Source organism: Capricornis sumatraensis, chromosome 2, assembly GCF_032405125.1.
Source record: "Capricornis sumatraensis isolate serow.1 chromosome 2, serow.2, whole genome shotgun sequence".
Classification (NCBI taxonomy): domain Eukaryota; kingdom Metazoa; phylum Chordata; class Mammalia; order Artiodactyla; family Bovidae; genus Capricornis; species Capricornis sumatraensis.
The window spans coordinates 170,844,075-170,871,756 of record NC_091070.1 but is presented as its reverse complement, the minus strand read 5'-3'; the positions used below and the strand labels follow the sequence as shown (position 1 = coordinate 170,871,756).

Below are 27,682 nucleotides of genomic sequence, written 5' to 3'. Positions count from 1 at the left end.
GATTACATGTATGTGAAAGACATATGTGAATATAGAGTGAATATAAACACATATACTCAAAAATACAGACCAATGAAAATAATTCTCTCTGCTCTACTCTGTGGAGTTTAAATTTTAAGGAAATGACAAAGAAGATTTTAAAAGTCTAGTCTTACTTATAAAGGATCATATATGTCTTATATATATGCATATGGTTAATTTATGCTTTTAATAATGAAACTAGGGAAAAGAATCAGTTCAGTTGAACACACAAATAATTTTATCAACATAGTGTTTTCAGAGAAAGAATTCACTTCATTGAACTATCACAACACTGAATTTCACAGTTAAACCCACATGCAGATTGTAGTATAATTTTACATAATGTGTTTTGATGGAATGTGTTAAATATAAAATAATCCAATGCAATTTCCATTTAGCACATTGTACAAAATGAATTCTTCAGTGGAATTAACAAGTTCATAATCTCTCTCATAAGGTGCTATGTATTCAAAGTGCTCTGTAGCAATGAGGTGAGATCAAGGAAAAACACTGTAGAACTCCACACAAATGCAGCTTAGTAATAATGAAATTGGATATAATGGAGAGGAAACCTATTTTATAATGTAAGACAGTGGAGATCTATGATGTGCCATGAGTGATGTTCACCCTTAAAAGGGGGTGGGGTGGAAGGATTTCACATAGATATCATTACAGTCATAATAAAAATGAGTTTAAAGGTGAGGTCATCACTTTTATAGTGACCATCATTTCCTCAAGTGAAAAGAGAGAAGAGACACAGAGGGTAGAAGAGATAGAAAGAGACAAAGTTCACGGTACTTCTGCAATCCATTTTCCAACTGAGACTAATCTTCAGTACAATCAATAGTCCGTGACAGCAGTTTTCAGACTATAGCGTACATCAGAATTACCCAGAGGGCTTGTTAAAACACCAATTGCTCTGCCCCACCCACAGAATTTTCAATTTAATAGGTATGAGACAAAGGCAGGAATTTGTATTTGGAACAGTTCTAGGTGATGCTGATATCCTGATCAAGGCCACATTTTGCGAACCACTGGTCCATTATATTAATACCTTTGATCACTGAATGACTCCTTTATTAAAATGAAACACACCTCTAAAGATAAAAAATATATATATAAAGATAGTATGCCTGATTTTTAGGGACATAGGGCAACCAGTGTGGACTGTATAATGATTAGGGCAGCAATTCTCAACTTTTTCTACATAGTAAAATCAACTGAAAAATTAAAACAACAAAACAAAAAACTAACGCCTACACCCATCTAAAACTAATTAGATCTGAATCCCTGGGGTAGGATCAAGGATTGATTCATTCATGAAAGTGCCCCATGAAAGTCTAACGTGTAGTGTAACTGGAGAATCACTGCTTTAGAACATCTTCTTTCACCTCCTTACATAATGAAAAGATAGCAAAACATATGCACCCTTTGAGACACTGGTGTATGAACAGAGATGTCACAGGGAAATTTAAATCCCCAAGAGACACAGCTACACAACTATTTCTAGTGATATGGGGGCCAGGGGTAATTTAGAAAGCAGTCATGACCGTTGGTTTGCAATGCACTGCAGGGTTAGTTCACAGGTTTGAAATAACAGAACCTGGGAAGTTGAGCAGCATGCTAATTTAATCCAAGTTTCTTTTCCACTGAATGACACCAACCAGAGTCTAGAGTCTCAAATGTTGGCATACAGGCTGATGTGCAATGTTTACCTGCTATAATGATTATTACTCATTTTACTCAGCTAAATTATTTACTACATCAATTTAATCTGAGTGGCCCTATACATAAGTCCCCCAAGGATAAAATGCCACAGGCATTTACCTGTTCACCTCAGAAAGCAAGACTATAGAAACATGCAGAAACATGCATTTTGAAATAAGATTTAGATGTTAAATTACTGATCTGGCATAAATAGAAAGCATGACTATTTATTAGTAAATAGACATGCCATGGAACCCTTTTCTAGAAGGACTTACAGGTCTGGAGCAGTCTTTAGCACTGAAGGTACCTGGAAGAACATTTAGAGTTCATTTTCACAGACAAAGCCAAATATTTTTAAATCAAATGCTCGTGTATGAAGCTGGGACTAATATGTGATTATAAATAAATAGGAATTTAAAGAAACCCCAGATATCAGGACTTTCAGGTAATCTTTGGTAAAAGTCAAGCATTTGAAAATGATCAGTTTGATTTGAATATAGACATGTTAACTGTGTAGAATTAGGTAAGAGCCTTCCAGTCCTCCATCAGAAACCAGCACTCTAGGAAGGAGCTGAGCACCTATTCTCAAGGTGCGTGAGGGGCTACAGACCAGCTGGCAGATTGGGAATCGCTCAGACAAGCACAGGGATAAAAAAAAAAAAAAGTTCTGGTGAGATATTCGGGTGAATCCTTCTCCTCCACTCCAAGTCTTCTGGAAGACATCTTGAAAATATCCTGAAAGACAATAAAAAGGATAGAACTATGAATATAATCACTCAGAATAGTAGAAACCAGGCATTAAGGATACATGGTGCAAATAATAGAAACACAAGGAAATGCTAGAAATAATTTTGGTCTTTAGTTATAATCATCAGTACTTTACAGATATATGTTTTAACACACTTCAAATATTTTAATATATTTTATTAATTTATGCTATATATATTTATTAAACTTCACAGAACTTCAGAAATAAAGACAGCCCATTTAAAGGCAAATTAAGCTTTTTTCCTTTTGTCCCCATGGCACACGCTCTCCTCTGTATCCATCTTCCTGGCCCTGTAAGGGAGAGGAGGAGGATCTCACTGCTTGACAGCTGTGCTTGCAAAGACAGAGGCTGGGATTTAGAGTTGTACAGGGGCTAGAAATGGGTCCCTGTATGCCTCTGGTCTGCCTGTCCATCTTGCCCAGCCCCTATCCTGATGGGCTCAGCAGCCCCTGGAACTGAAGCCTGTGTGTGCAGGCACTGATAAAGGGATGAGACAGCCCACAGGAGAAGAGGCCCCAGGTGGGAGATCTGTGTAATCCTGCAAACAGGTCGGGCTTAAACTCACCATCAGCCATGAAGTCTCTTAGGCCTTCCCCGGACTCAAGGAAACATCCAGGTCCTCACTTCCTCTTTGCACTGAAAGCTCTTGCTTCTCTTGGATTTCCCTGCAGTTGGGCTTTTCAGGGAGTGTTTCTGTGTCCTGTGGACTCTCTCCCCTGGCCTCTGACCTGCTCTCTTGGGATAATTCCAGTCTAAATTCTTTAGCTTCCCCTGACTCCTGCTCCCCATCAGGACTCCCCATCCCTGCCTCCTCTCCCACCAACTCAGACTCAGCCTCCAGTGTGGTTTCAGCCTTCTCCTCCTCCCCAGCTGCCCCTGGCTTTGGAACCTTCCCTTCCAGGTTAGAAGGTTCCTCTGGAGCCTCAATCTCAGCCTCCAGTGCCGAAATTGCAGTCATCTTCTCGGCCACTGGCACATCCTCCCTGCTCAGCACTATCGCCTCTACAGCCACCTTCTCTGCAGCTGCTGTTTCTCTTGGCATCGCATACACTGTGTGCCAAGCTTCCTCCCCAGCAACATCTGAAAAGGAGGAGACTTTATCTGCTTCTATTTTCCCCTCAGCAGAATCATCCTCCCTCTCTGCAGCTTCTTCTGAGGCTCCTCCTCCTTGATGGGGGTCTTCCACAGTCATAACCACACCATGCACACTCCTGTCCCCCTTAGGGTCCCCATTCTTCGGCACTCCTGTCCGCAGTGTGCACTCTTTATCCCCCTCCTCCTCTGCGTCCTCATCCATCATGTCACTGAATTTTCCTGCCATCATGGAATCTCCCTCGGGAACATCCTGGGTCAAGGCTGTGATGGCTACTCCCTCTGGCCCCTGTAAAGGCCCGTGTTTATTCCTCCCTTCCTGGCTGGCGACCATGTCTTGATCTTTGGTTGCAGACCCCTGGGCCTCACCTGCATCCCTAGGAGTCTGCACCCTCTCTGTGGACTTGGTTTGGGGAGCTCCTGACACCCCCTCCCCTGCAGGGGTGGACTCCTCTTCCTGCTCTTCGTGGGCCGCATTCTCACTAAAGAGCAGCTCTGCTGAGCCTCTGTGCTCTGTGATTCCGGCACCTCTCAGTCTTTCCCCTCCTTCCCCTTTCCCCCAGACCGTTATGTTTTCTAGGGAATTTTCAAATCCAGGGGCCGCTTCAAACATGTCAACCTCCTTGTCTCTCAGTGAGTCCTCTCCTCGTTGCCCTGTGTCTTCAGTCACTGCAGATGCCCCCGCGGCTGCTTCATCCTCGGCATCACACTCCATTTCATTTGGGGAGGCTTGTGTCTCTTCCTCTGGTCTTTCTTCCTGCACAGGTTCCCCCTTTTTCCCTTTAAGATTTTGTTCCTCTTCTAAAGCGTCTTCATCCTGAAGCACCTCTGCCCTCGTTACCTTTTCTCTCTCAGATTCAGTTTCCCCCAGAGGTGTTTTTGACCTCTCAGCTTTGCTCCTCTCTCTCTTTTCTGAGTCTAATTCCTCAGGTAACATTTCTTTCCTGTCATCATCTTTATTAGACTCTGACTCCATCACCATCCCCTCCTTTTCCACCAGGTCCTTACGAAGTCCTTCCAGGCTGTCCACTGAACTCCCCATCTGAGTAGCCTCAACCTTCTCAGAAGTGGAGGAGCTCAAAGGTGTCTCCATCCCCGCGACTGCCTCTCTCTCTTTGGTCGGCTCGTCTCGCCCCAGCATTGCCTCTTCTAAACCCTCCTCTCTGTCAGATGTAGCGTCTTCCCTGGATTCCCTGTCCTCTAGGTCTGTGCATGCTTCCTCTTCACTGCCCTGCACGCCCAGCTTTGCAGACCCAACCACACTTACAGCCGCGCTGTCAGAATTTCCCTTCTCTGGCCTCACTGCCTCTCTTAGGGCCGCTGTCTCCTGAGCACACCTTGAGTTCAGAGCTGCTGCCTGGCTTGCCAGCACTGCCCTCTCTGAAGCCTGCCCACCTTCAGAAGCTGCCTCCTCCGTCTCCAGCACTGTTTGCATCAAGGCCTGTGCCTCAGCAGCCTCACCTTCATTCAGACCTCCAGAGTCTTTTGCTACTTCTCCTTCTCTGGCACCTAATCCTTCTTTATCCTGCCTTCTATCCCCTTCTTCTTCTGCCTCTGCCTCAACTGCCATGCCCTGAGAGAGCTCTCTTTCCTCTGTAAACTGTCCTACTAATGCCAGCTGTTCTACTTTCAGCTTCCCCTGCCCCGAGGGAACCTCATTAACCCCGGCTTTCCCCCACAGTGCGGTATCCCCTTTTCCTTCTGTGTCAGCATCCCTGTGTTGAGGACCTCCACCTTCTTCTGCTGCTTCTCTCATCTCCAGGGTATGCTCTTCTGATGTAACTTGCTTGGACTTCTTGTTTGAGCTCAGTGCAGTCCTTTCCTCCACCACTAGATTCCTATCCAGTGCTATAAAATAAGGTTAGAAATCAAGGTTACTTTAATCAAAGTGCAGGAGGAGACATTACATATAATTTTCTATATATAAGAGATATTTATATATAATATCAAGGGGCTACTGATATTACATTTCATTTCCTCAATTCTAGGATGCCATCAGCTGTAACATGCACCATGATTTAATAATGGCTTTTCGTGATGAAAAAAAAAAAAAAAGAGCTATCAAATTTAATGGACACACATTGATATTAAAGGAAATTGAACATCAGAACTGTTGAAAACAAACAAAAAAACCCTATGTCTTAGAATAATAAAATCTCGCTCCCTCCCTCTCTTTCTTATACACACACACACACACACACACACACACACACACACACACCTGTACACACATACATATATCCCACTTTCAAATGAAATATTAGGACTTGCAGAAAAAATTATGCAACAAGGAAAATAGTGAGGATTTCATTTTAGCAATCATTGTTCCCTACAGTACGATAATATGTTTGTTCTCAGCCTAGGTTTCTTGTACTCATGTGAGCATTTAGCAACAGAATCATAATGCAATATGAACTGATCATTATCCCATACATTGCTCCCATTAAAGCTGTTGCTGCTGCTAAGTCACTTCAGTCGTGTCCAACTCTGTGTGACCCCATAAACAGCAGCCCACCAGGCTCCCCCATCCCTGGGATTCTCCAGGCAAGAACACTGGAGTGGGTTGCCATTTCCTTCTCCAATGCATGAAAGTGAAAAGTGAAAGTGAAGTTGCTCAGTTGTGTTCGACCCTCAGCAACCCCATGGACTGCAGCCTACCAGGCTCCTCCGTCCATAGGATTTTCCAGGCAAGAGTACTGGAGTGGGTGCCATTGCCTTCTCTGCCCATTAAAGCCACTATATCTAAATTTAGTCATCAAATAACTTCATAGCTCAAGGTAAGACTTTATACTATAGATACAAATTTGTGTTGAGGGTCAGAATACCTCCCCTCTACCTTCAGAAATTGATTTGCCTTTAGCAAAAGAGGATCACAGAGCAAGACAGGACTTTGTAGTCTGGGACAATTTTCAACATAAATAACCTACTTGAAGCATTTCATAAGTTTCTCATCCATATTTTCCTGCAAATCTGGATGTGTTAGCTATCATACTTCAATAAATACAAGTTCAATATTTCTTAAAAGGCTCCAGATAGATTTCTTATCCTTTAGCAAATATGTGCATCTCTGTTGTAGTGATCCACACAAAATAAATAAAAGCATTCCAGACCAAAGGCCAAAGCATTTAAATTTTTCAGCTGCAGAATGATACTTAGGGAGATTCAGTTCAGTTCAGTTCAGTTCAGTCGCTCAGTCGTGTCTGACTCTTTGTGATCCCATGAATCGCAACACGCCAGGCTTCCCTGTTCATCACCAACTCCCAGAGTTCACTCAGACTCACGTCCATCGAGTCAGTGATGCTATCCAGCTGTCTCATCCTCTGTCATCCCCTTCTCCTGCCCCCAATCCCTCTCAGCGTCAGAGTCTTTTCCAATGAGTCAACTCTTCACATGAGTTGGCCAAAATACTGGAGTTTCAGCTTTAGCATCATTCCTTCCAAAGAACACCCAGGACTGATCTCCTTTAGAATGGACTGGTTGGATCTCTTGCAGTCCAAGGAACTCTCAAGAGTCTTCTCCAACACCACAGTTCAAAAGAATCAATTCTTTGGCACTCAGCTTTCTTCACAGTCCAACTCTTACATCCATACATGACTACTGGAAAAACCATAGCCTTGACTAGACGGACCTTTGCTGGCAAAGTAATGTCTCTCCTTTTGAATATGCTGTCTAAGTTTGTCATAACTTTCCTTCCAAAGAATAAGCGTCTTTTAATTTCATGGCTGCAATCACCATCTGCAGTGATTTGGGAGCCCATTGTCAAACTACCATACAATTCCACTCATCTCACATGCTAGTAAAGTAATGCTCAAAATTCTCCAAGCCAGGCTTCAGCAATATGTGAATTGTGAACTTCCAGATGTTCAAGCTGGTTTTAGAAAAGTCAGAGGAACCAGAGATCAAACTGCCACTGGATCATTGAAAAAGCAAGAGAGTTCCAGAAAAACATCTATTCTGCTTTATTGACTATGCCAAAGCCTTTGACTCTGTGGATCACAATAAACTGTGGAAAATTCTGAAAGAGATGGGAATACCAGACCACCTGACCTGCCTCCTGAGAAACCTATATGCAGGTCAGGAAGCAACAGTTAGAACTGAACGTGGAACAACAGACTGGTTCCAAATAGGAAAAGGAGTATGTCAAGGCTGTATATTGTCACCCTGCTTATTTAACTTCTATGCAGAGTACATCATGAGAAACACTGGGCTGGAAGAAGCACAAACTGGAATCAAGATTGCTGGGAGAAATACCAATAACCTCAGATATGCAGATGACACCACCCTTATGGCAGAAAGTGAAGAGGAACTAAAAAGCCTCTTGATGAAAGTGAAAGAGGAGAGTGAAAAAGTTGGCTTAAAACTCAACATTCAGAAAATGAAGATCATGGCATCTGGTCCCATCACTTCATGGGAAATAGATGAGGAAACAGTGGAAACAGTGTCAGACTTAGGGAGATTAGAGCTTCTCAAATGGTCCTCTCTATGCTTTCTATCAATCTAGTCTTCTTTGTTTGTAGAAGACACTGGAATAGATTCTACAGAATAAGTTATAATGCCAGGGTGCTGACTTCCAAATGATATAAATATATAAAGTAGGCAAGTGTGTCTTCCTCATGGTTTTCTCTTGCTTGCCCTTTTGGCTAACCATCTCACCCCTACTCCATCACCAACAGTTTCCCAGAAACCGAAAGCCCTGATCTTGCTCGCTTCGTCCTCACTCTGTTACTCCATCTGGGACTGTCCTATAACTGCAGTTCCTCTCCTAATACCACACATGGCTGTCCTTTGTTCCTCCTCTTGGCCTCTTAGGAGCTATTAACACAAGCCATTATGAAGTCAGACAATAACAGCTGATATTACATTTCCCTTTAAAAATGTATTTGGAAGGTAACTTTTGACATATTCATTGAAGGGAGTAACAGAAACTTCCCCAGGAGAAGGGATAAGCTACCCACTCCAGTTTTTTTGGGTTTCCCTGGTGGCTCAGTCAGTAAAGAATCCCACTTGCAATGCAGGAGACCTGGGTTTGATCTCCCTGGGTTGGGAAGATACCCTGGAGGAGGGCATGGCAACCCACTCCAGTATTCTTGCATGGAGAATCCCCATGGACAGAGGAGCCCGAGGGGCTGCAGTCCTTGGGGTCACAAAGAGTCAGATGCAACTAAGCACACAGCACAACAGAAACCTCAGGTCTATCAGTAGCGTGCCATTAAGTTTTATATGAGGTCCTCAGCATACCACAGCAGTTATTTATTATATTAAATGTAGAGCCAAATGGGCTTCCATGGAGCCAGTTCACCTGTTTTATTTCATTGCAGATTACTAGATTTAAAACAAACTTAAATGAAAGCCATGAGAAACAACATATCAAGTCTCTTTAATAGTACGTGTATTACTATTCAAATTCCTGCATGAAAGTATACTTCAATAGTCAGTTATAAAAAACATTTAAGCAAAGTCCTCTGTTTTGCTAAGTTGACCTCTAAATTTATGGATTAATTAAAGAACATTCAGGAATACAGGGTAATAAAATTGCCTAGCCACTATGTAATAATATATTGTGCCTAAAAGTGGTAATGGCATCTAGCTGAGTTATTACACACACACACACACACACACACACACACACACACACACAGGGGAGTCAGACATGACATTCCTGAAGCAAGGGAGAAAGCGTAATTGAAGCCCTTCTAAGAAATATCAATACAAAAACATGACGTGTTTTTGCTAGTAACCTCATGGGCTTTTGAAAAAAAATAATGAATATAAGAAACCAAGCAATATTCACAAACAGGGGCAATTTGATTTAGTGACTGAGTGTGTACTTGGGAGTCAGACAGATCTGGGTAAGAATGCCAGCTCTGCCACATAATTGTGTGAACTTGGGAAACATATCTCTAAGTATTCATTCTCTTATCCTAAAGCGATAATAGCAATCTTTGACTCACAGAATCTTTTTAAGAACAAACCATAAAATGCTTGGCACAGTGCCTGGCAAACAGAGCCCTAACAAATCTTCCTTCCACATTCCCCTCTCACTGCATACAATATGGGATATATTCTCGCTTGAATCAGATTTAATAGACAACAACTACTCTGCCCGCATTGCAGAAGTTTCGGGAGGTATATTAGAACTCCTCTGGTTGAATGCCCACTATGAAAGACTTGGATTCTTGAAGCCCCGAGTCCTTCTGCAACTCAGTCCACTCAAGTTCAGGTGTCACCTGGCCCTCTCCACATTCCCTGGGGGCACTTGAGCTCAGGGAGCCAGTCTAAGTGCAAATCATCTGGCTGCTACTATTTGTCTTGAGTAACAAAGTCCTTTTTCTCTGACCCAGAAATCTTGTATCTTCTGATGCATCTGTGAAACTGGCTAATTTGTCTGCTTGAAAATAGAGTGAAGTCTCAAATACCTTACAGGGCTTGATGCCCATCATTACAAATTGGATGTGGGGGGTAATGTGACCACATGATGAATACAATGAAGCCCCCTCTCCCTCCCCTACTTTCACACACACATACATGTATTCAAATCGGGATATTTTAAAAAAAATTATCTACTAAATACAGGGCAACCTGATTTCAAGGACACAGGCTGTGTGACTAGATATGTATGAGTCATGGTCTGTTGAGTCACTCTAATTGGCACTCCTGCAGCTGGAAGACTCATCATCAAGAGCCAGGTCATTTGCTGATGGCAATGAATTCTTGCCTAATTTTAAAAAATGAGGAGTTCAAATAAATCATCATGAAATGTATCTGGGCTCTTCAAGTCTCCAATGGGTCAGTTAGGTACATCCACCTAACTGGGCGACAAGCTAAGAAATAAGATTGGTCTGAAAATCCCTACCAATATTTTCTGTTATTTGCAGTCCTTTTTTACTATCTGAAATCCTTTTTTAAAAAACAAACTCTAGGCACCAATGTATTCAAAAAAAGAATAACTTTCATATCTGATGTCAGCTCCAAAGCTCCCCTTAATGCCTCTCAACCACCTCCTGCCATCACATTCACTGGTCAAAAAGAAAATAAAGACGGAAACAAGGATAAGAAGATGAAAGATGGAAATGGCACTGCCTTTGGCAGAGGCCTTCTGAAGATCTTTCCTAGGTAATGATGCACCCTTACCTGCACCTGTGTCAGTCTCCAGCTTCCTTGAGAGCGTATCTCCTTCGTCTGTGCTGCTAACACCAGCCTTGTAGTCGTAGTGGCAATAGAGGCTAGAGTCCGCAGCTTCAGCTGCTACCTGTTCAACTGATTGGAGACCACATAAAATATCAAAAGGTATTGAAAACAGGTCAAGGAAACATTGTAAGTGAAACAGCAGCAAGTGGGGTTAATTTAAAAGCATTCACGTTAAGACCCTGTTTTTAAAATGTCAGGATTAAACAATGTTCAAGCTATGATTTCAAAATGAAAAAAAAATAGGAAATCATGAAGTAAAGAAATCCATGCAAAGAGATACTTACATTAAAAACAAACAAACAAACAAAAACAGAGGCAACAGCCAGAAGCAGTGACAGATTTGCCAAAGGCACATGCAATGAAATGACTGTAAAGGAATTTAGTTGCCTTTTCCTTTTTAGAAACGTGTTATGGCTTTTATAATCCCAATCATCACTATTCTTTTAGATCTCTAAAACTACCAGAACTGACTATACTATAAGCATTTTATCCATTAGTAGATATTTCAGTGATGTGACCCCAACACTCCATATGGACAGAGCAGAAAAGATATTGCATAATTCCTATAAATTTGACAGTAAAAGCTGCTGTAGACATTTCTGTTTACCTGCACTGATTACTAGCACTGAGCTTTAGGAATGCAAAGACCTAAAGAGTTCAAGTTCCATACTAACTGTGTCACCTTGGGTAAGTTCTTTGGCCTAAGGCTCAGTCTCAGCTTCAGTATACTCATCTGTCAAAAAGAGATATCTTAGTGATTATATGGGGAGCATTAAATGAAATAATACCTGTGGAACATGTTTATATTTAACTTATTAGCAAGTGCCTAAGCACCTAATGGGGCTTCCTTGGAGGCTCAGTTGGTAAAGAATCTGCCTCCAATCAGGAGACCTGGGTTTGATCCCTGGGTTGGGAAGATCCCCTGGAGAAAAGCATGGCAACCCACTCCTGGAGAGTGGAGAATTCTTGCCTGGAGAATCCCCATGGACAGAAGAGCCTGGCAGGTTACAGTCCATCCCTGTCTACATCCCTTGCTTATCATCAGATCCTGTGTCTCTGAATCTCTGACAGCTATCATCACATCACTTCCTGGTTAACAGAAGCTCACAGAAGAATACTAGACCTAGATTATCCCTTTTATATAAAAACATAGTTTCTCCAAAATATCCTCCCTCTCTATCTTTCTCTCCCTTTCTTTCTTTGCTTCCCTTCTCTCTTACTTTCTTGCTTTCTTTCCTCTCAGATAGGCTGATCCAGTTGATCCAGAGACTGTACTTCAAGAAAAGAAGAACTAGAATGCGATCCCTTGCTCAGTTTAAGGTGAGTTGTTAAGAGGCAATTAGTTACTTACTCATCCCTCTGTGTTTGGAAACAAATAGTGAGATATCTGGTTCACATAGCTTTCAGGGGAAAAAATGGAAAGAATTAACTGCATTAATCTTAAGAGAAAAAAAAGGTGGAAGTGGAAAGAAGTGCATCACATAGGCCAAATGTATTCTCTGTAAGCAGTCTTTGAGCATCAGTTTTCCTCACCCATCCAATCCACCAAATATAAAAAGTTTTTTTTAATAATAATAATATGGTTTAGAGATGACATCAACTCATGACAATTAGGTTATCATTGTATTTTCTTTTTTTAAATCAAGTCAATCCTTATTTTAGTAACTTTATAACATAGTATATATAAGTTAGATATCGTCTTTCCTACTATACTAATGCTGGCACTGTTTAACTAGACAGTCTAAATAAACAGTGTTTTAGGTCTTTGTGTATAAATCTGCTTGACCTACTAAGCAACAGAAATCCCAAGGTTGGCAGGACGGGAGGGTGGAGGGGAATCTGATTTGGTATCAATTATTGAAGCTCTGTTTCATCAGAGCCAACAGGACATCTAAGGTTTTCCCCAAGTAGTCCACAGGCTATAAAGAAATATGGTTTACTATACAGTTACAGAATCGTTATGGTGTATACTTGAAATTAATATAATGTGGTGTGTCAATGATACCTTAATAAAATATTTAATATGATTTACAATAATAATAACTAAAATAAACAATTAGCAGCTATTGAACCAAAAGACTATTCTAAGAAGCCAAACAGTACTAGCACAATCTGTAAATTAGACTCACTCAGAATTTCCTGAAGCATGTAGTCCTTCTTTCTCAGGACTGTAATCACCACTTGCCCATGTCAGCTAGCTTGCGCCTGGAGGGTTAGGCTTTGGAAGTCAATGACAGCCTGTACAGGTAGGTGCTGCCTGATTCAGATTTAGCAAAAATGGGACACCAGCCTGAGCATCAAGGATTTATTAGGTGAGAGATCAGAAAAGGCCTTACTTGGTCATTTTTTTCTCAGATGTTCTTTTGAAACTGAAACTTAAAAGCAAGACCTCAGCCAGTGTCTAACCTTGACCATTTCCCACCTACTGTATGGGAGGACAGTGCACGCTGAGACTCCCGTGTCAGCAGTGTGACACATTGCCCTGTTTCCTCTATCTATTTAGCTCTTCATCCCTCAAGGCTCTGCTCCTTTACCTTGCTATAAAGATGACCATTAAAAGCAAACAGAACTGTCAGTTCCCATAGCATCTGCAGCGAAATGGAAGAGGCTCATACAGAGAATTCCGTAGGAAAACATCTTTTCAACTCAAATGCTATAGGATACTTCGAGATATTTTTAAAATACCAAAATATTATTACATTACAGTATTAGCTTTCTATTATGAAAACATTTTACAAATAATATATGTTACTTTTCCCAAGTATGATAAGAGTACATATTCACTACTTGAAGCTTGAAATAATAATTATTTAAAAATGCAGGGACAATACAACTAAATACAACAACAATATCCTATTTTCACCATTCAGAAACAACTACTAGTCAACATTTTGGCAGGTTTCTAAGTATGTTTTTTTTTTACTTTACTACTTCTATAAATAACATTTTGTATCCCATTGTATTCATTTAGCAAAATATTGTGACTGTTTCCATGTATCATTTAATAAGAACTGTCCTTCAATAACTGCATGGAATATTCTAATAAAGATTTACTAAAATTGGCTAACCAATTGCCTGGTGTTAAATGTTGAATTGTTTCTATTTTTTGTGATTATAAAGCTACTTCAAATATAGCTCATAATAATTTTATTATTTCTGACTATTGCCTCAGTATAAATTCTTGGAATTGGAATTATTGGGTCAAAAAGCATGATAACTTTTAGACACTTTTGATACATGTTTCTCTATGTTCTTCAAAAAAGGAGTTATCAATTAATAATTTCACCTCTAATGATAAGGGGTCTTACGTCCCTGTACTATTACAGTTTCTCAGTTTCCACCAATTCCTTCTAAATTTGATAATTTAGTCATTGAAAAGTGGTGGCAAGGATATGGTTTTCAATATTAGTAGGCAAGCTTTCTAAATTCATTCCCTTTCCTCTGCTTCTTTTGAAGCTAAACAAACCAGCAATTCTGTATCAGAAGAAAGTTTTGCCAAGAATTGTTTATCTGAATTTTAAGAGCCTAAGAAGACTCTGATGCTGGGAGGGATTGGGGGCAGGAGGAGAAGGGGAAGACAGAGGATGAGATGGCTGGATGGCATCGCGGACTCGATGGACGTGAGTCTGCGTGAACTCCGGGAGTCGGTGATGGACAGGGAGGCCTGGCGTGCTGCAATTCATGGGGTCGCAAAGAGTCGGACACAACTGAGCAACTGAACTGAACTGAACTGAAGAAGGCCATATAAACAGAGTAAATATATATCCAGGTTTATTCCAAGTTCCCGGTCACTTTGAAAACTATGACTGTTCTTTGATCACTTTTTGTGTCGCCAATCAATTATCTTCCCAGCAACTCACTATGACAAAATTCATGACTAACATTATCTACCTACACAGTGAAGATGTTCGTATGTTACCTTTGGCATTGAAACATGGCTTACAAAAAACCCAGGATTAATTACAACTCAAGACCACACCTGTTCAAAGATAACATTCAGAAAGCTAAGGTCTATCCTCTACACAGTGGCGAGAATAATCTTTTCAAAACTTTACGCTCATGTCATTTGTATGCTCTGATTTTTCCAGTGACTTCCTATCGCAGAATAAAATCCTCCTAATGGCATAAGTCTTTTTTTCCCTCTGGCCTCATCTTCTCCCACCCTCAGCTTGTCCATTCTGCTTCTGTCACACTGACCTCCTTCCAAATTCTTCACTCAAAAACTATGCCCCCAATTTAGAGTCTGCATTTGCTGGGCTCTCTGCTTCTTGTGCTTCTTCTTCAGATGACAGAGTGACTGACCCCTGCACCTCATTTCCCTCTCTGCCCAAGTGTCCCCTCACTGAGAGAGGCCAGCCCTAAAAAACACTACCCCTTCCTCAAACCATCACTCTATCTCCTTGCCTTGATTTTCTCTTCTGCTAGCACTTAGCCCATATGCCCCATTACATGTTTGTTTTTCACTTATTGGGCATATCTCTTCCCAGAATATAAACCTCAATATAGGCAAGCACTTTGTTACATTCACACCGAGAACAGTGTGGCATAAAACAGATATCTAACAAATATTTCAGAAGGAATCTATGAAAACAAATAGCTAGATGCTTTCACAATTCACTCAGAAATTGTATTTAGAACTGCAACTCTTAATGCATGATTTTCTTGTTCTTTCATCAAGACCATTCTATCCTGCCTACATGATGATAAAATTGCATTTTATTTAAATCCTACTGTTAAGGTTTATATTACTTGGCCAAGCACTATGACTTCTTCTGATTCAAATATGAAAGTATAAAATGCCTACTTCTATATACATTTTACATTATATAAAACTTTATTCTTAATATTTTATTTATATTCATAATATATAAATTATATTAACTTCACAAATTAAGGCACATGAATTATTCCACCATGAGAATACAATGTGTCACAATGCATTAAGACAGCTTGAACTAAAAATAACAGAGAAAACTAAACACATTTAAATAACACTATGCTCTATAATACTGAATTAACTCCCAAGGACACTATCTCATTGTAGCTAGCAACTATAATCTTTTACTTTACCCACTTCACTGCATATGACTTATCTTTTCTATAAATTCACCTGATTTTTTGGTGGACTGGACAAAACCTAATTAAGTGTGACATATCATAAAATACTTAGAAGGAAGCTATCACTTTATGTTATCAACATGAAAGGTATGAAGGCATTAAATGCAGTACTTTACAAATTTATCCATTGCTATAAGTGAAAACAATTCAGATTAAGTTATATTAAGTTAGACACAACAAAACATCATTAATTGTGTGTGACTTTTTGGCACTGAGACGTTCTTAACATAATCACAATTTTTATTCGAAGTCTAGTGGAAAATGATTAATTCAGTACTATGCAAAATGAGATAGAATCTTTTACACATTATCTCAGCCCCCATTTCATTTCAACCTAAGGTTCTAATCAGGGAGCTAAGTAAAATATTAAAATATACACATTTCAATCTTCACTAGCTTTCTGGTTTAATTTGTATAAGCTAACTTTTGCAGCAGAGTCACCTAAATGACCTTCATTTCAAACACATAACTTTGGTTCCATCCCTTTCTCCCTCAGCCAGCTAAGTGAAGATTTAATTAAGGAGAAGGAATCACCATAGCCTCTCTGCTTGGCATCAATATAACGCATGATGCATTCAAGATCTGGTTTATTTTATCTGAAATTTTCTTAGGAATGTTTACTCATATAAAGTCTTTTGAGAATATTTGTTATTACCTATTATTTTAAATATTTACAAATTTATTGCATCATTTCCTTGAGTTTATTTTAAAAACATCAGTACCCAACTGTTATTAATCTACTAATCCTTAGAGGTTTTGATACCATAATTCTTTTACATTATCCTGAGTATTTTACAAGATCCTTGTGCTATTTTGCTTATAAATGACTTATTTTCCACTGTCCTTTAATCTGTCTGCCTTTAGGTCTCTCTAACCTAGAAATTTTATTCCTTTGTGGAAGATAGGCCATAAAACAAATCTACCAATTCTTACACAGAAAGCATTATTTAAGAAAAGTTGCAGAGTTATAAGATACTAAGGCGATACAATGGCATAAAATGTACAGTAAATGATAGAAGTACAGTTATATATGCAGATATGAAAAGATATTCAAGATATAGTGTTAAGTGAAAACAACTTGTAAAACAAAATGTATCATGTTTCTATCTGCATATAAAAATGACACCTGTATATATATATATATATATATATATATATATATATATATATAATATGTAGAAGGCAATGGCACCTGACTCCAGTACTCTTGCCTGGAAAATCCCATGGATGGAGGAGCCTGGAAGGCTGCAATCCATGGGGTTGCTGAGGGTCGGACACGACTGAGCAACTTCATTTTCACTTTTCACTTTCATGCATTGGAGAAGGAAATGGCAACCCACTCCAGTGTTCTTGCCTGGAGAATCCCAGGGATGGGCGAGCCTGGTGGGCTGCCGTCTATGGGGTCGCACAGAGTTGGACACGACTGAAGCGACGCAGCAGCAGTATATATATAATATGATACATGTAGATATGTTTATAGAGAGAGAAACTTGTCTGAAATCTTGCACACAAAAAAATACTTATCCACAGTTGCTCAGGAACTGAAAATATTGCTCAGGAAATAGAGAAAAGGCCAGGCAAGGAAGGCCCTAGCTTTCATCTTATTGTCATCCATTCTGTATTATGAAAACTTTTCAACCAATCTTTCATAAGAAAAAAAATTGTTTCAGAAACTTTAAAATGTCTATTACCTTTGATCCAGAAATTAAACTTCTTGGAAACTAGCCTAAGAAAATAATTATTAATTTTAAATTTTCTTAGGTAATAAGATATTAGTGCACTATTAACAGTAGTGAAAATAGGGGAAAACTTAGGGAAATGGTAAAATTATGAAAAAAACACAGGATGGAATAATACACAGACATTAAACATATTCATGAAGATTACATAATAACATAAAAATGTTTCTGTTATAAGGTTAAGAATAAAAAGCAAAATACAACATTTTATAGAAATATGACAACATAGATTTGTAAACTCTAACTTTAGAAATAAAAAGCCTGACCAAATGTTGAAAGTGATTTTTGTGTGTGATAAATCCATAGATATTTTGAAGACCACTTTTCACAATCTCCTAAATGTTATTTTGTAAGCTATTAATGAAAAATAAACACCAACAGAGGTCTGGTACATACATACAGTTCAGTTCAGTCACTTGGTCATGTCCAACTCTTTGTGACCCCATAGACTGGAACATGCCATGCTCCCTGTCCATCACTAACTCCTGGAGCTTGCTCAAACTCATGTCCATTGACTCGGTGATGCCATACAACCATCTCATCTTCTGTCTTACCCTTCTCCTCCCATCTTCAATCTTTCCCAGCATCAGGGTCTTTTCCAATGACTCAGTTCTTTGCATCAGGTGGCCAAAGTATTGGAGTTTCAGCTTCAACATAAGGATCCTCCCAATAAATATTCAGGACTGATTTCCTTTAGGATAGACTGGTTGGATCTCCTTGCAGTCCAAGGGATGCTCAAGAGTCTTCTCCAACACCACAGTTCAAAAGCATCAATTCTTCAGCGCTCACCCTTCTTTATAGTCCAACTCTCACATCCATACATGACCATTTGAAAAACCATAGCTTTGACTAGATGGATCTTTGTTGGCAAGTAATATCTCTGCTTTTTAATATGCTGTCTAGATTGATCATAGCTTTCTTTCCAAGGAGCAAGTGTCTTTTAATTTCATGGCTGCAGTCACCATCTGCATTGATTTTGGAGCCCCCCAAAATAAAGTCTCTCACTGTTTCCATTGTTTCCCCATCTATTTTTCATGAAGTGATGGGACCAGATGCCATGATCTTCATTTTCTGAATATTGAGTTTTAAGCCAACTTTTAAAGTCTCCTCTTTCACTTTCATCAAGAGGCTCTTTAGTTCTTCTTCACTTTCTGCCATAAGGGTGGTGTCGTCTGCATATCTGAGGTTATATATTTCTCCCAGCAATCTTGATTTCACCCTGTGCTTCATCCAGCCCAGCTTTCACATGATGTATTCTGCATATAAGTTAAATAAACAGGGTGACAATATACAGACTTGACATACTCCTTTCCCAATTTAGAACCAGTCTGTTGTCCCATGTCCAGTTCTAACTGTTTCTTCTTGACCTGCAAACAGATTTCTCAAGAAGCAGGGCAGGTGGTTTGCTATTCCCATCTCTTGAAGAATTGTCCACAGTTTGTTGTGATCCACACAAAGGCTTTGGCATAGTCAATAAAGCAGAAGTAGATGTTTTTCTGTAACTCTCTTGCTTTTTCTATGATCCCTGGATATTGGTAATTTTATCTCTGGTTCCTCTGCCTTTTCTAAAACCAGCTTGAACATCTGGAACATTCACAGTTCACATACTGTTGAAGCCTGGCTTGGAGAATTTTGAGTATTACTTTACTAGCATGTGAAATGATTGCAATTGTGTGGTAGTTTGAGCATTTTTTGGCATTGCCTTTCTTTGGGATTGGAATGAAAACTGACCTTTTTCCAGTCCTGTGGCCACTGCTGAGTTTTCCAAATTTGCTGGCATATTGAGTGTAGCACTTTCACAACATCATCTTTTAGGATTTGAAATAGCTCAACTGGAATTCCATCACCCCACTAGCTTTGTTTTAGTGATGCTTCCTAAGGCCCACTTGACTTCAGACTCCAGGATGTCTGGCTCTAGGTGAGTGATCACACCATCATGGTTATTTGGGTCATGAAGATCTATTTTGAATAGTTCTGTTTTTGCCACCTCTTCTTTATATCTTCTGCTTCTGTTAGGTCCATATAATTTCTGCCCTTTATCGAGCCCATCTTTGCATGAAAATTTCCCTTGGTATCTTTAATTTTCTTGGAGAGATCTCTAGTCTTTCCCATTCTATTGTTTTCTTCTATTTCTTTGCACTGATTCCTGAAGAAGGCTTTCTTATCTCACCTTGCTACTCTTTGGAACTCTTCATTCAAACGGGTATATATTTCCTTTTCTTCTTTGCCTTTAGCTTCTCTTCTTTTCTCACCTATTTGTAAGACCTCGTTAAGCAAATTTTTGCCTTTCTTTTTCTTGGGCATGATCTTGATCACTGCCTCCTGTAATATGTCACGAACCTCTAGCCATAGTTCTTTGTACATTAGATCATAAGAAAGTCATAAACCTTGCCATCTAATGTTGAACTCATTTGAATGAAAAGATAACAAAATGTTTTAAAACTATAGAAGCAATCAAGTCAAGAACACAGATTTCCCAAAATAGTTGAGAAAAACAATAAAGCTGTACACTTTTCATTTCACAAATCCAGAGGGAAAACCCACGCTTTTCCAAGTGACATGATTCTAGTTGAATGCTTCTATTAGTCTATGCATCACCTAATTAGAGCCCACATTATGTGCAGATTAGTTTACAGAAAGCTGTCTACTTTCATAAATCCAAGTAAACAATCTAGTTTTCTGATGCAGAAATAAATGAAATAATAATGTCAAGGTTGCTACTGAACTTTAACATGCCACCTTTTGGGTCAACAGTGTGCTAAATTGTACAAATATTCTAGATTATATTCCATGTACCAGAACTGAATGATGAAATCCAAGATCAAACTTTTGAATTATTTTATTAAAGAGCTTTAAATGTATTTTAATAGGAATCCTAACTCACATATGGCAAATCATTTTGAAAATGTAGAGGGTCTTAATGTTATAATTCTAGCACAGAGATTGGCAAACTTTTCCTGTGAAGGGCCAGACAGTGAATCCTGAGGGCTTCGAGGGCCATAAAGTCTCTGTTGCAGCTACTCAACTCTGTCCTTGTAGAGCAAAAGCTGCAACAGAGAATATGTAAATAAATAAGCATGACTCTTTTCAATGAAACTTTATTTTCTGGAACTGTAATATTAATTTAATATAATTTTCATAAGTTATCACATATTCCTTTGATTTTTTCCAATCATTTAAAAACGAAAAAAAAAAATTTCTTAGCTCCCAGGCAGTACAAAAAGAAAAGTGGTAGGCCAGATTCAGCCTGTGGGCTGAAGTTTGTCAAACTGTTCATCAGAGTTTTTAACTTATTCTAAGCTAATATCCTACTGGAGAGAAGGCTGAGCGCCGAAGAATTGATGCTTTTGAACTGTGGTGTTGGAGAAGACTCTTGAGAGTCCCTTGGACTGCAAGGAGATCCAAACAGTCCATTCTGAAGGAGATCAACCCTGGGATTTCTTTGGAAGGAATGATGCTAAAGCTGAAACTCCACTACTTTGGCCACCTCATGCGAAGAGTTGACTCATTGGAAAAGACTTTGATGCTGGGAGGGATTGGGGGCAGGAGGAGAAGGGGACGACAGAGGATGAGATGGCTGGATGGTATCACTGACTCGATGGAAGCGAGTCTGAGTGACCTCCGGGAGTTGGTGATGGACAGGGAGGCCTGGCATGCTGCGATTCATGAGATCGCAAAGAGTTGGACATGACTTAGCTACTGAACTAAAAAAAAAAAAAACTAAGCTAATATCCCTTGCTACTTCCCCATATTCAGTATGCTTTTATCCTCCTCCATCCCACCTTCAAAATCTTATCTAACCTCTAAAGTCCTCAAATATGTCCTTCATGAAAACTTTCTAGGTGTTCTTTATCAAATGGGCCTTCTCTTCCTTTGAAACTTTCATTTGTTCTTTCTCTGGTTTTATACATGACTACTGACCTTGTCCAGTTATGTATATGCCAAGCCTTCCTTTTAATATTTTGTGGATGAAACCCTCTCTTCAGTTCAGTTCAGTTCAGTTCAATTACTCAGTCATGTCCGCCTCTTTGCGACCCCATGGACTGCAGCACACCAGGCCTCCCTGTCCATCACCAACTCCCAGAGTTTACTCAAACACATGTCCATTGAGTCGATGATGCCATCCAACCATCTCATCCTCTGTCATTCCTGTTCTCTCCTGCCTTCAATTCTGTCCCAGAATCAGGGTCTTTTCTAGTGAAACTCTCTCTTACACATTTCTTAGTGACCATGGTGCATGGCAGAAGGTTAATGATGATAGTTGAATGGAAAGATAACTATTTGACATCCTCAATTCCTGGATATGGGCCCCAGTGGTTTAATAACAGCTTTTAAGTTTCTAAAAAAAAATTATAGACATTAAAAATATTCATAAGATTTAAAACATAGATGGATTTTAGTAATATTAAAATGTGACAACAAATTTTACGTTGGAGTCAAAAAGAATGCTCACTATGTTGGTAGAGAAGACAGATGGAGAGATGGGAGAGATATAAGGCATGGGGTGCTATGTGAGAGCCAAATATCCACAGGACACAACTCAGTCCTTTAACTGTCCTCCTAGTGTTGAAAAAGCATCAGACCTTCCACTGCCTGTCGTATCAGGGCCTGATCATCCTGGGATACGTCTTAAGACTTTCAGTGTCACATTGAACTTCCTATACACCCAGAAAACATCTGGATCAGAAAGTTACTCAACTTCAGACAACTCAAAATGAAGTTTGGAGATTTCTATGAAATCTTTAAATTTTCATTTAACTCTAAATTCCTACTGCACAGATGCAATAGGAGATGTTCAGAAACTGGAGCCACTCTCCCTAAATTCATGTTCTAGGAATGTTTCTTATTATCTATATGATCCTTGATATCTTACTTAACCTCTCCAAACCACAATTTTGTCATCTGTTAAAAAAAGAGACAATGACAAGAGAACCTAACTCATGGGTATATTGGACCATTGTGAGGATTAGGTGAGTTTCTATATGTAAGTGCTTAGCACTATTACATAGGAAGCATCTATCAGTGTTAGCTATATATACAGATGACTGCATATTTAGAAAAGAACAAATGACATTGCTAATATTAAATAACATCTAAGAAGCCACGCATACCCTTGCCTTCAGACATGTATTGTATTTTATTTGATTTTTGAGATAGAACTGCCATAGGAAGGAATTACAGAAAATAGGAGACAAGCTATATAAGAATTATCAAGTAATTTTTAAAATGCAGTAGAAGGAAAACAGAAAGCTGAAAATACATGTATGGTTATGTGACATAGAGAGAAATAGGAAAAAAATTGAATCCTTCTGGCATTATCACAACAGTATTTCCCAAGCTTTGGCAGAATGCAGTGATCAAGATCAGGTTCCATGCACAGGGACAATGGCAGGTCAACTCAAAGGCCATACTTACCACCTTTATCCACCCTATGGGGACCTGCCTTTTTGTCCTTCACCTTAGCAGTGCTTTCTTCCCAAAGCTTATTCTTACTGTTTTCTTTTTCTTCCTTGGAAACATGTTCCCTGGACTTCTCAAATAAGGTCTCTGCAATCACTCCAGTTCCTTTCTCTGCTTCTTGTTCAAGAACATTCTCCAAATTTTCCTCTATCAGCAGAGGCTTGGTCTCCACATCTGTTTTTATTATTTCTTGTTCTTCAATTTCTGGAGAATCTTCAGTTGGAAGGTAGGTTTTTCCTGGCTGATCATTTTCACTCAACTCTTGAGAAGATGGACTTGTGACACTTTCACTTGGACTGTTTCCAGCATGGGTCTCCTGGTCCCCCAGTGCAGATTCACCTTCACTAGAACTAGAATATGGGTGACTTCTGGATGAGGTTGACGAAGCAGTTTTTCCATCTATGAAAAATAAAAATGATGATATCACTGTATTTTCATAAGGGAAAATTTAATAATTGTGGAAATTCTGTTCATAATTAATCATATTGACATTTTAAATATAGTTTAGTAGATTTGATTCCCTTTTCCCATATATTCCACATACTTATCATGATAAAGAAAAATCTATGTAATCTGTGAGTCTATAAAAATTTTTAGTAGAAAGTCACATTTATTTTAAATAGTATTTATTTTTTGAAAGCCATATCATTGGAAAAAAACTATCTGTTTTGTTATAGAAGAAAGGGAATAATCTTTTACTTGTTCAGCAGGAGCACTTATTTCATTATCATCTTGGGTAGCCACAGTATTCTCTGTACATAAAGTTTATATTTTTATCTATTGCAACACCAATTTTATCTACTGCATACTAGTATAGTCTGGTAGCTGAGTATGGTACAAATATCCATCATTGTTATTGTTCAGTCACTCAGATGTATCTGACTCTTTGTGACCCCATGGACTGCAGCATTCCATGCTTCCCTATCCTTCACCATTTCCTGGAGTTTGCTCAGATTCATGTCCACTGAGTCAGTGATGCCATCCAACCATTTCATCCTCTGTCGCCCCCTTCTCCTCCTGCCCTCAATCTTTCCCAGCATCAGTTATCTTTGTATTTGCATAATAACTACTTAATAAATATTTTGAAATAATGCTTGTGTGTGTGCATGTGCACATGTGTGTGTGTAGAAGGAAATGTCTTTTTTCGGGTTCCCCAGAAGCAGATGCTGAGATGAGGATGCACAGGCAAGTGATGAAATAAGAATATGCTCCAGGAGAAGTTCTTCCAGTGTGGGGGAAGCAGGGAAGGGAAGGGAAGAAGTCAATCAAGGGAGCTATTTCAAGCAATGTCTCAGCCTCAGCCACACTCAGGGGAAACTCTGAAGTCTAAATTATATTAGAATTTTTCCTCCCTGGAGGACTCTGGGCTCACACACTCTGCTCCAGTTAGACATGGCTACCAGCCACCCTGGGGGGACATAGACTCCTTGACACTTCCAAGCTCTTTGTGCCTGAGGATGAAGCCAACCCAGTAGACCAGGGCTGTCCTCTGAAGAAGACAGAGGACGCAGAGCTGGAAGTGGGCATACAGAATCAGTAAAAGATTCTAGGAGATTTATGAAGTACACTGATGTGAAGCGACAGATACCCAGTCTAGGAACTTACCACAGCCAAAAATGGTTTAGCATTTGCTCCCTGCAAACACTTTAAAGTATCTCCAAGACAGTCACACACACACTGACTCTATAAGGAAGATGTGCTGCCTCAATGTCACGGCATACACTGCCATGGGCCAGAAAAATACAAACTTGCCTTTGATTTTTTTTTAACCAAATAGATCCATGTTATAATTGATTTTTATCGAATACATTTTTTTTTTTTTCCAAATGAAAGAACCCACACTCACAAGCTGCTTAGCTTTCTTGTTTTTCTCTTCTCTGTGTGCTTGGGACTCTTTTTTTCTGTTTATTTCTTTTCTGCTTGGCAGCTACCCAGATGGCTGTAGCAGCTGAGGCAGAGTTTAAGGGAAGAAATACCTGTCTTTACTCTTATCCTCTTCCCTCCAGCCCCAACGGCTCCCCATGACAAGGTTTAGCAATTTAAGTATAGTCACTGAGACATATCAGAGTCTCCACAAAGATTTCAGAGATGCTACACAGCAGTAAAAAACAAACTCCAAAAAGCCTTTAAGCAACAGAACCCCTTAAGTACAATTCCATTTGTTCTTATCACTCAACTACCTTGACAGGCACCAGATGACCACTGTTTCTCAAAGGAGTCACATACTTCAGCGGCTCATTTTTTATCTCTGTTGTATAAGATCTAGATGCGCTGTTTCTCGGTAGGGAATGTACCGATCAAGGACAGACGTTCTCTATCTTATTTGTTGTACTAGTTGAGAAACTTCAAGGACTATGATCTCCCCCTCTCTTCAGTGTGTCTCACATTTGTTTTTTTTAAGAAAAGAAAAACAACTCCTGTTTGCTAGTGGTTTGATCAGTGGTTTTCATTAACTGCACAATTAGCTAGGACACAATGTTATATTGATACTTGTTATACATCCAAGGAGAAGGCAATGGCACCCCACTCCAGTACTCTTGCCTGGAAAATCCCATGGACGGAGGAGCCTGGTGGGCTGCTGTCTATGGGGTCTCACAGAGTCGGACACAACTGAGCAACTTCACTTTCACTTTTCACTTTCATGCATTGGAGAAGGAAATGGCAACCCACTCCAGTATTCTTGCCTGGAGATTCCCAGGGATGGGGGAGCCTGGTGGGCTGCCATCTATGTGGTCGCACAGAGTCAGACACGACTGAAGAGACTTAGCATCAGCAACAGCAGCATACATCCAAAATTATCCATATCTACCATCTGAATGTTGACATGAAGATGCTCACTTTTGGCTCTGCTGCTGCTAAGTCACTTCAGTCATGTCCGCCTCTGTGCGACCCCATAGACAGCAGCCCACCAGGCTCCCCTGTCCCTAGGATTCTCCAGGCATGAACACTGGAGTAGGTTGCCATTTCCTTTGGCTCTCAGTGTTGTTTATATAATTTAAAAAATGAGGGCTCCTCTTTCTTTAGCAGCTTCTATTAATTGATTATTTTATTTCAAAGGCTGAAACGAGCTATGGTTCATTTTTGAATCAATCCTTGAGAGAAGAAAGATCAGCAGAATGAATGGCGAGGCTATCTGACCTCCCTTATAAACTCATTTCAGTTTTCAAATTTCTCTCCAACCTCCCTGCATAATCTTGTTTCACTCTCATTTCTTATTTTCATCTTCATACAGATGCTGGGGCAAGGCTTTGCCTCCAAAAAAGCTCAAGATGCTTTAGGGCCACAGAATGGGATTTTCAGCACTAATTTTATTTATTCTCTTAGAAATAAAGTTTTTATGTGAAAATTTTTATATAAAGGAAGTTTGAGAGCAGACACGTAAATTGTAATTTTTTTAATCAGGAGGGAAAAAAATCTGTCTTAGAGGCATGGTAGGAGAGAGCTCTGTCTCCTACCTGGAGTAGGAAATGGCAACCCACTCCAGGATTCTTGCCTGGAAAATTCCATGGGCAGAGGAGCCTGGTGGGCTACACAGTCCATGGGGTTGCAAAGAGTCAGACACAACTGAGCAACTGAACATGCACTGCTTCCTACCAAAATTCCGTTTGTCTCTTCAATGCTCCTTTAGGTACTGATGCTAAGAATTTACCCTTGGTCTCCATGGTAGGGACCTGACTAGCACCCGTTCCCTAAGTCCTCTGCTAAAGACATCATGTTTGGTGCCACAGTTCTACCTCCTAAGAAGGATCCCGAACTTTTCTCTCTCCACATTCAATCAGACCCCAAATCCCTTCACTATCTTTTCTCTTTATGTCATCATAACTACTCAGTGATAATAATTTCTTCTTTTACATCACTATTTCACACATGAGATTGAGAGAAAACACTATGCTTTTCTGTAAGACAACCCTAGGTGCTCCAATCATGACTAAGCTACTCATTACCTACAACTTTGGTTTTGCTACTTCTCTAAGCCTCTATTTTCTTGGCTGTAAATTCTACCTATTGTTCTCAATAAATAATTATAGAAATTACATGATAAAATTAATCTCACCAAATCAAATAATAATTTCTTTATGATTTTCAGTCTTCTTCCCTAATATCATACATGATAATTCAGTTGTACAGTCATGTCCAACTCTGCAACCCCCTGAACCACGGCACACCAGGCCTTCCTGTCCATCACCAACTCCGAAAGTTTACCCAAACCCGTGTCCATTGAGTTGGTGATGCCATGCCATCTCATCCTCTCTCATCCCCTTCTCCTCCTGCCCTCAATCTTTCCCAGCATCAGGGTGTTTTCAAGTGAGTCAGCTCTTCGCACCAGGTGGCCAAAGTATTGGAGTTTCAACTTCAACATCAGTCCTTCCAATGAACACCCAGGACTGATCTCCTTTAGGATGGACTGGTTGGATCTCCTTGCAGTCCAAGGGACTCTCAAGAGTCTTCTCCAACACCACGGTTCAAGAGCATCAGTTTTTCAGGGCTCAGATTGCTTTATAGTCCAACTATCACATCCATACATGATCACTGGAAAAACAAAAGCCTTGACTAGACTGACCTTTGTTGGCAAAGTAATGTCTCTACC

General features: G+C 39.7%; 1 protein-coding gene across 1 annotated transcript in view; it reads right to left on the bottom strand.

The window, feature by feature from the left end:
- Nucleotides 1-3,080: 3,080 nt before the first annotated feature.
- Nucleotides 3,081-27,682, bottom strand: part of ERICH3 (glutamate rich 3) — a 93,220-nt gene continuing 68,618 nt past the window's right edge. Inside the window, 3 exon segments of the mRNA XM_068961185.1 lie at nucleotides 3,081-5,427; nucleotides 11,612-11,649; nucleotides 23,033-23,493. Of these exon segments, the coding sequence (XP_068817286.1) occupies nucleotides 3,081-5,427; nucleotides 11,612-11,649; nucleotides 23,033-23,493 (2,846 nt within the window).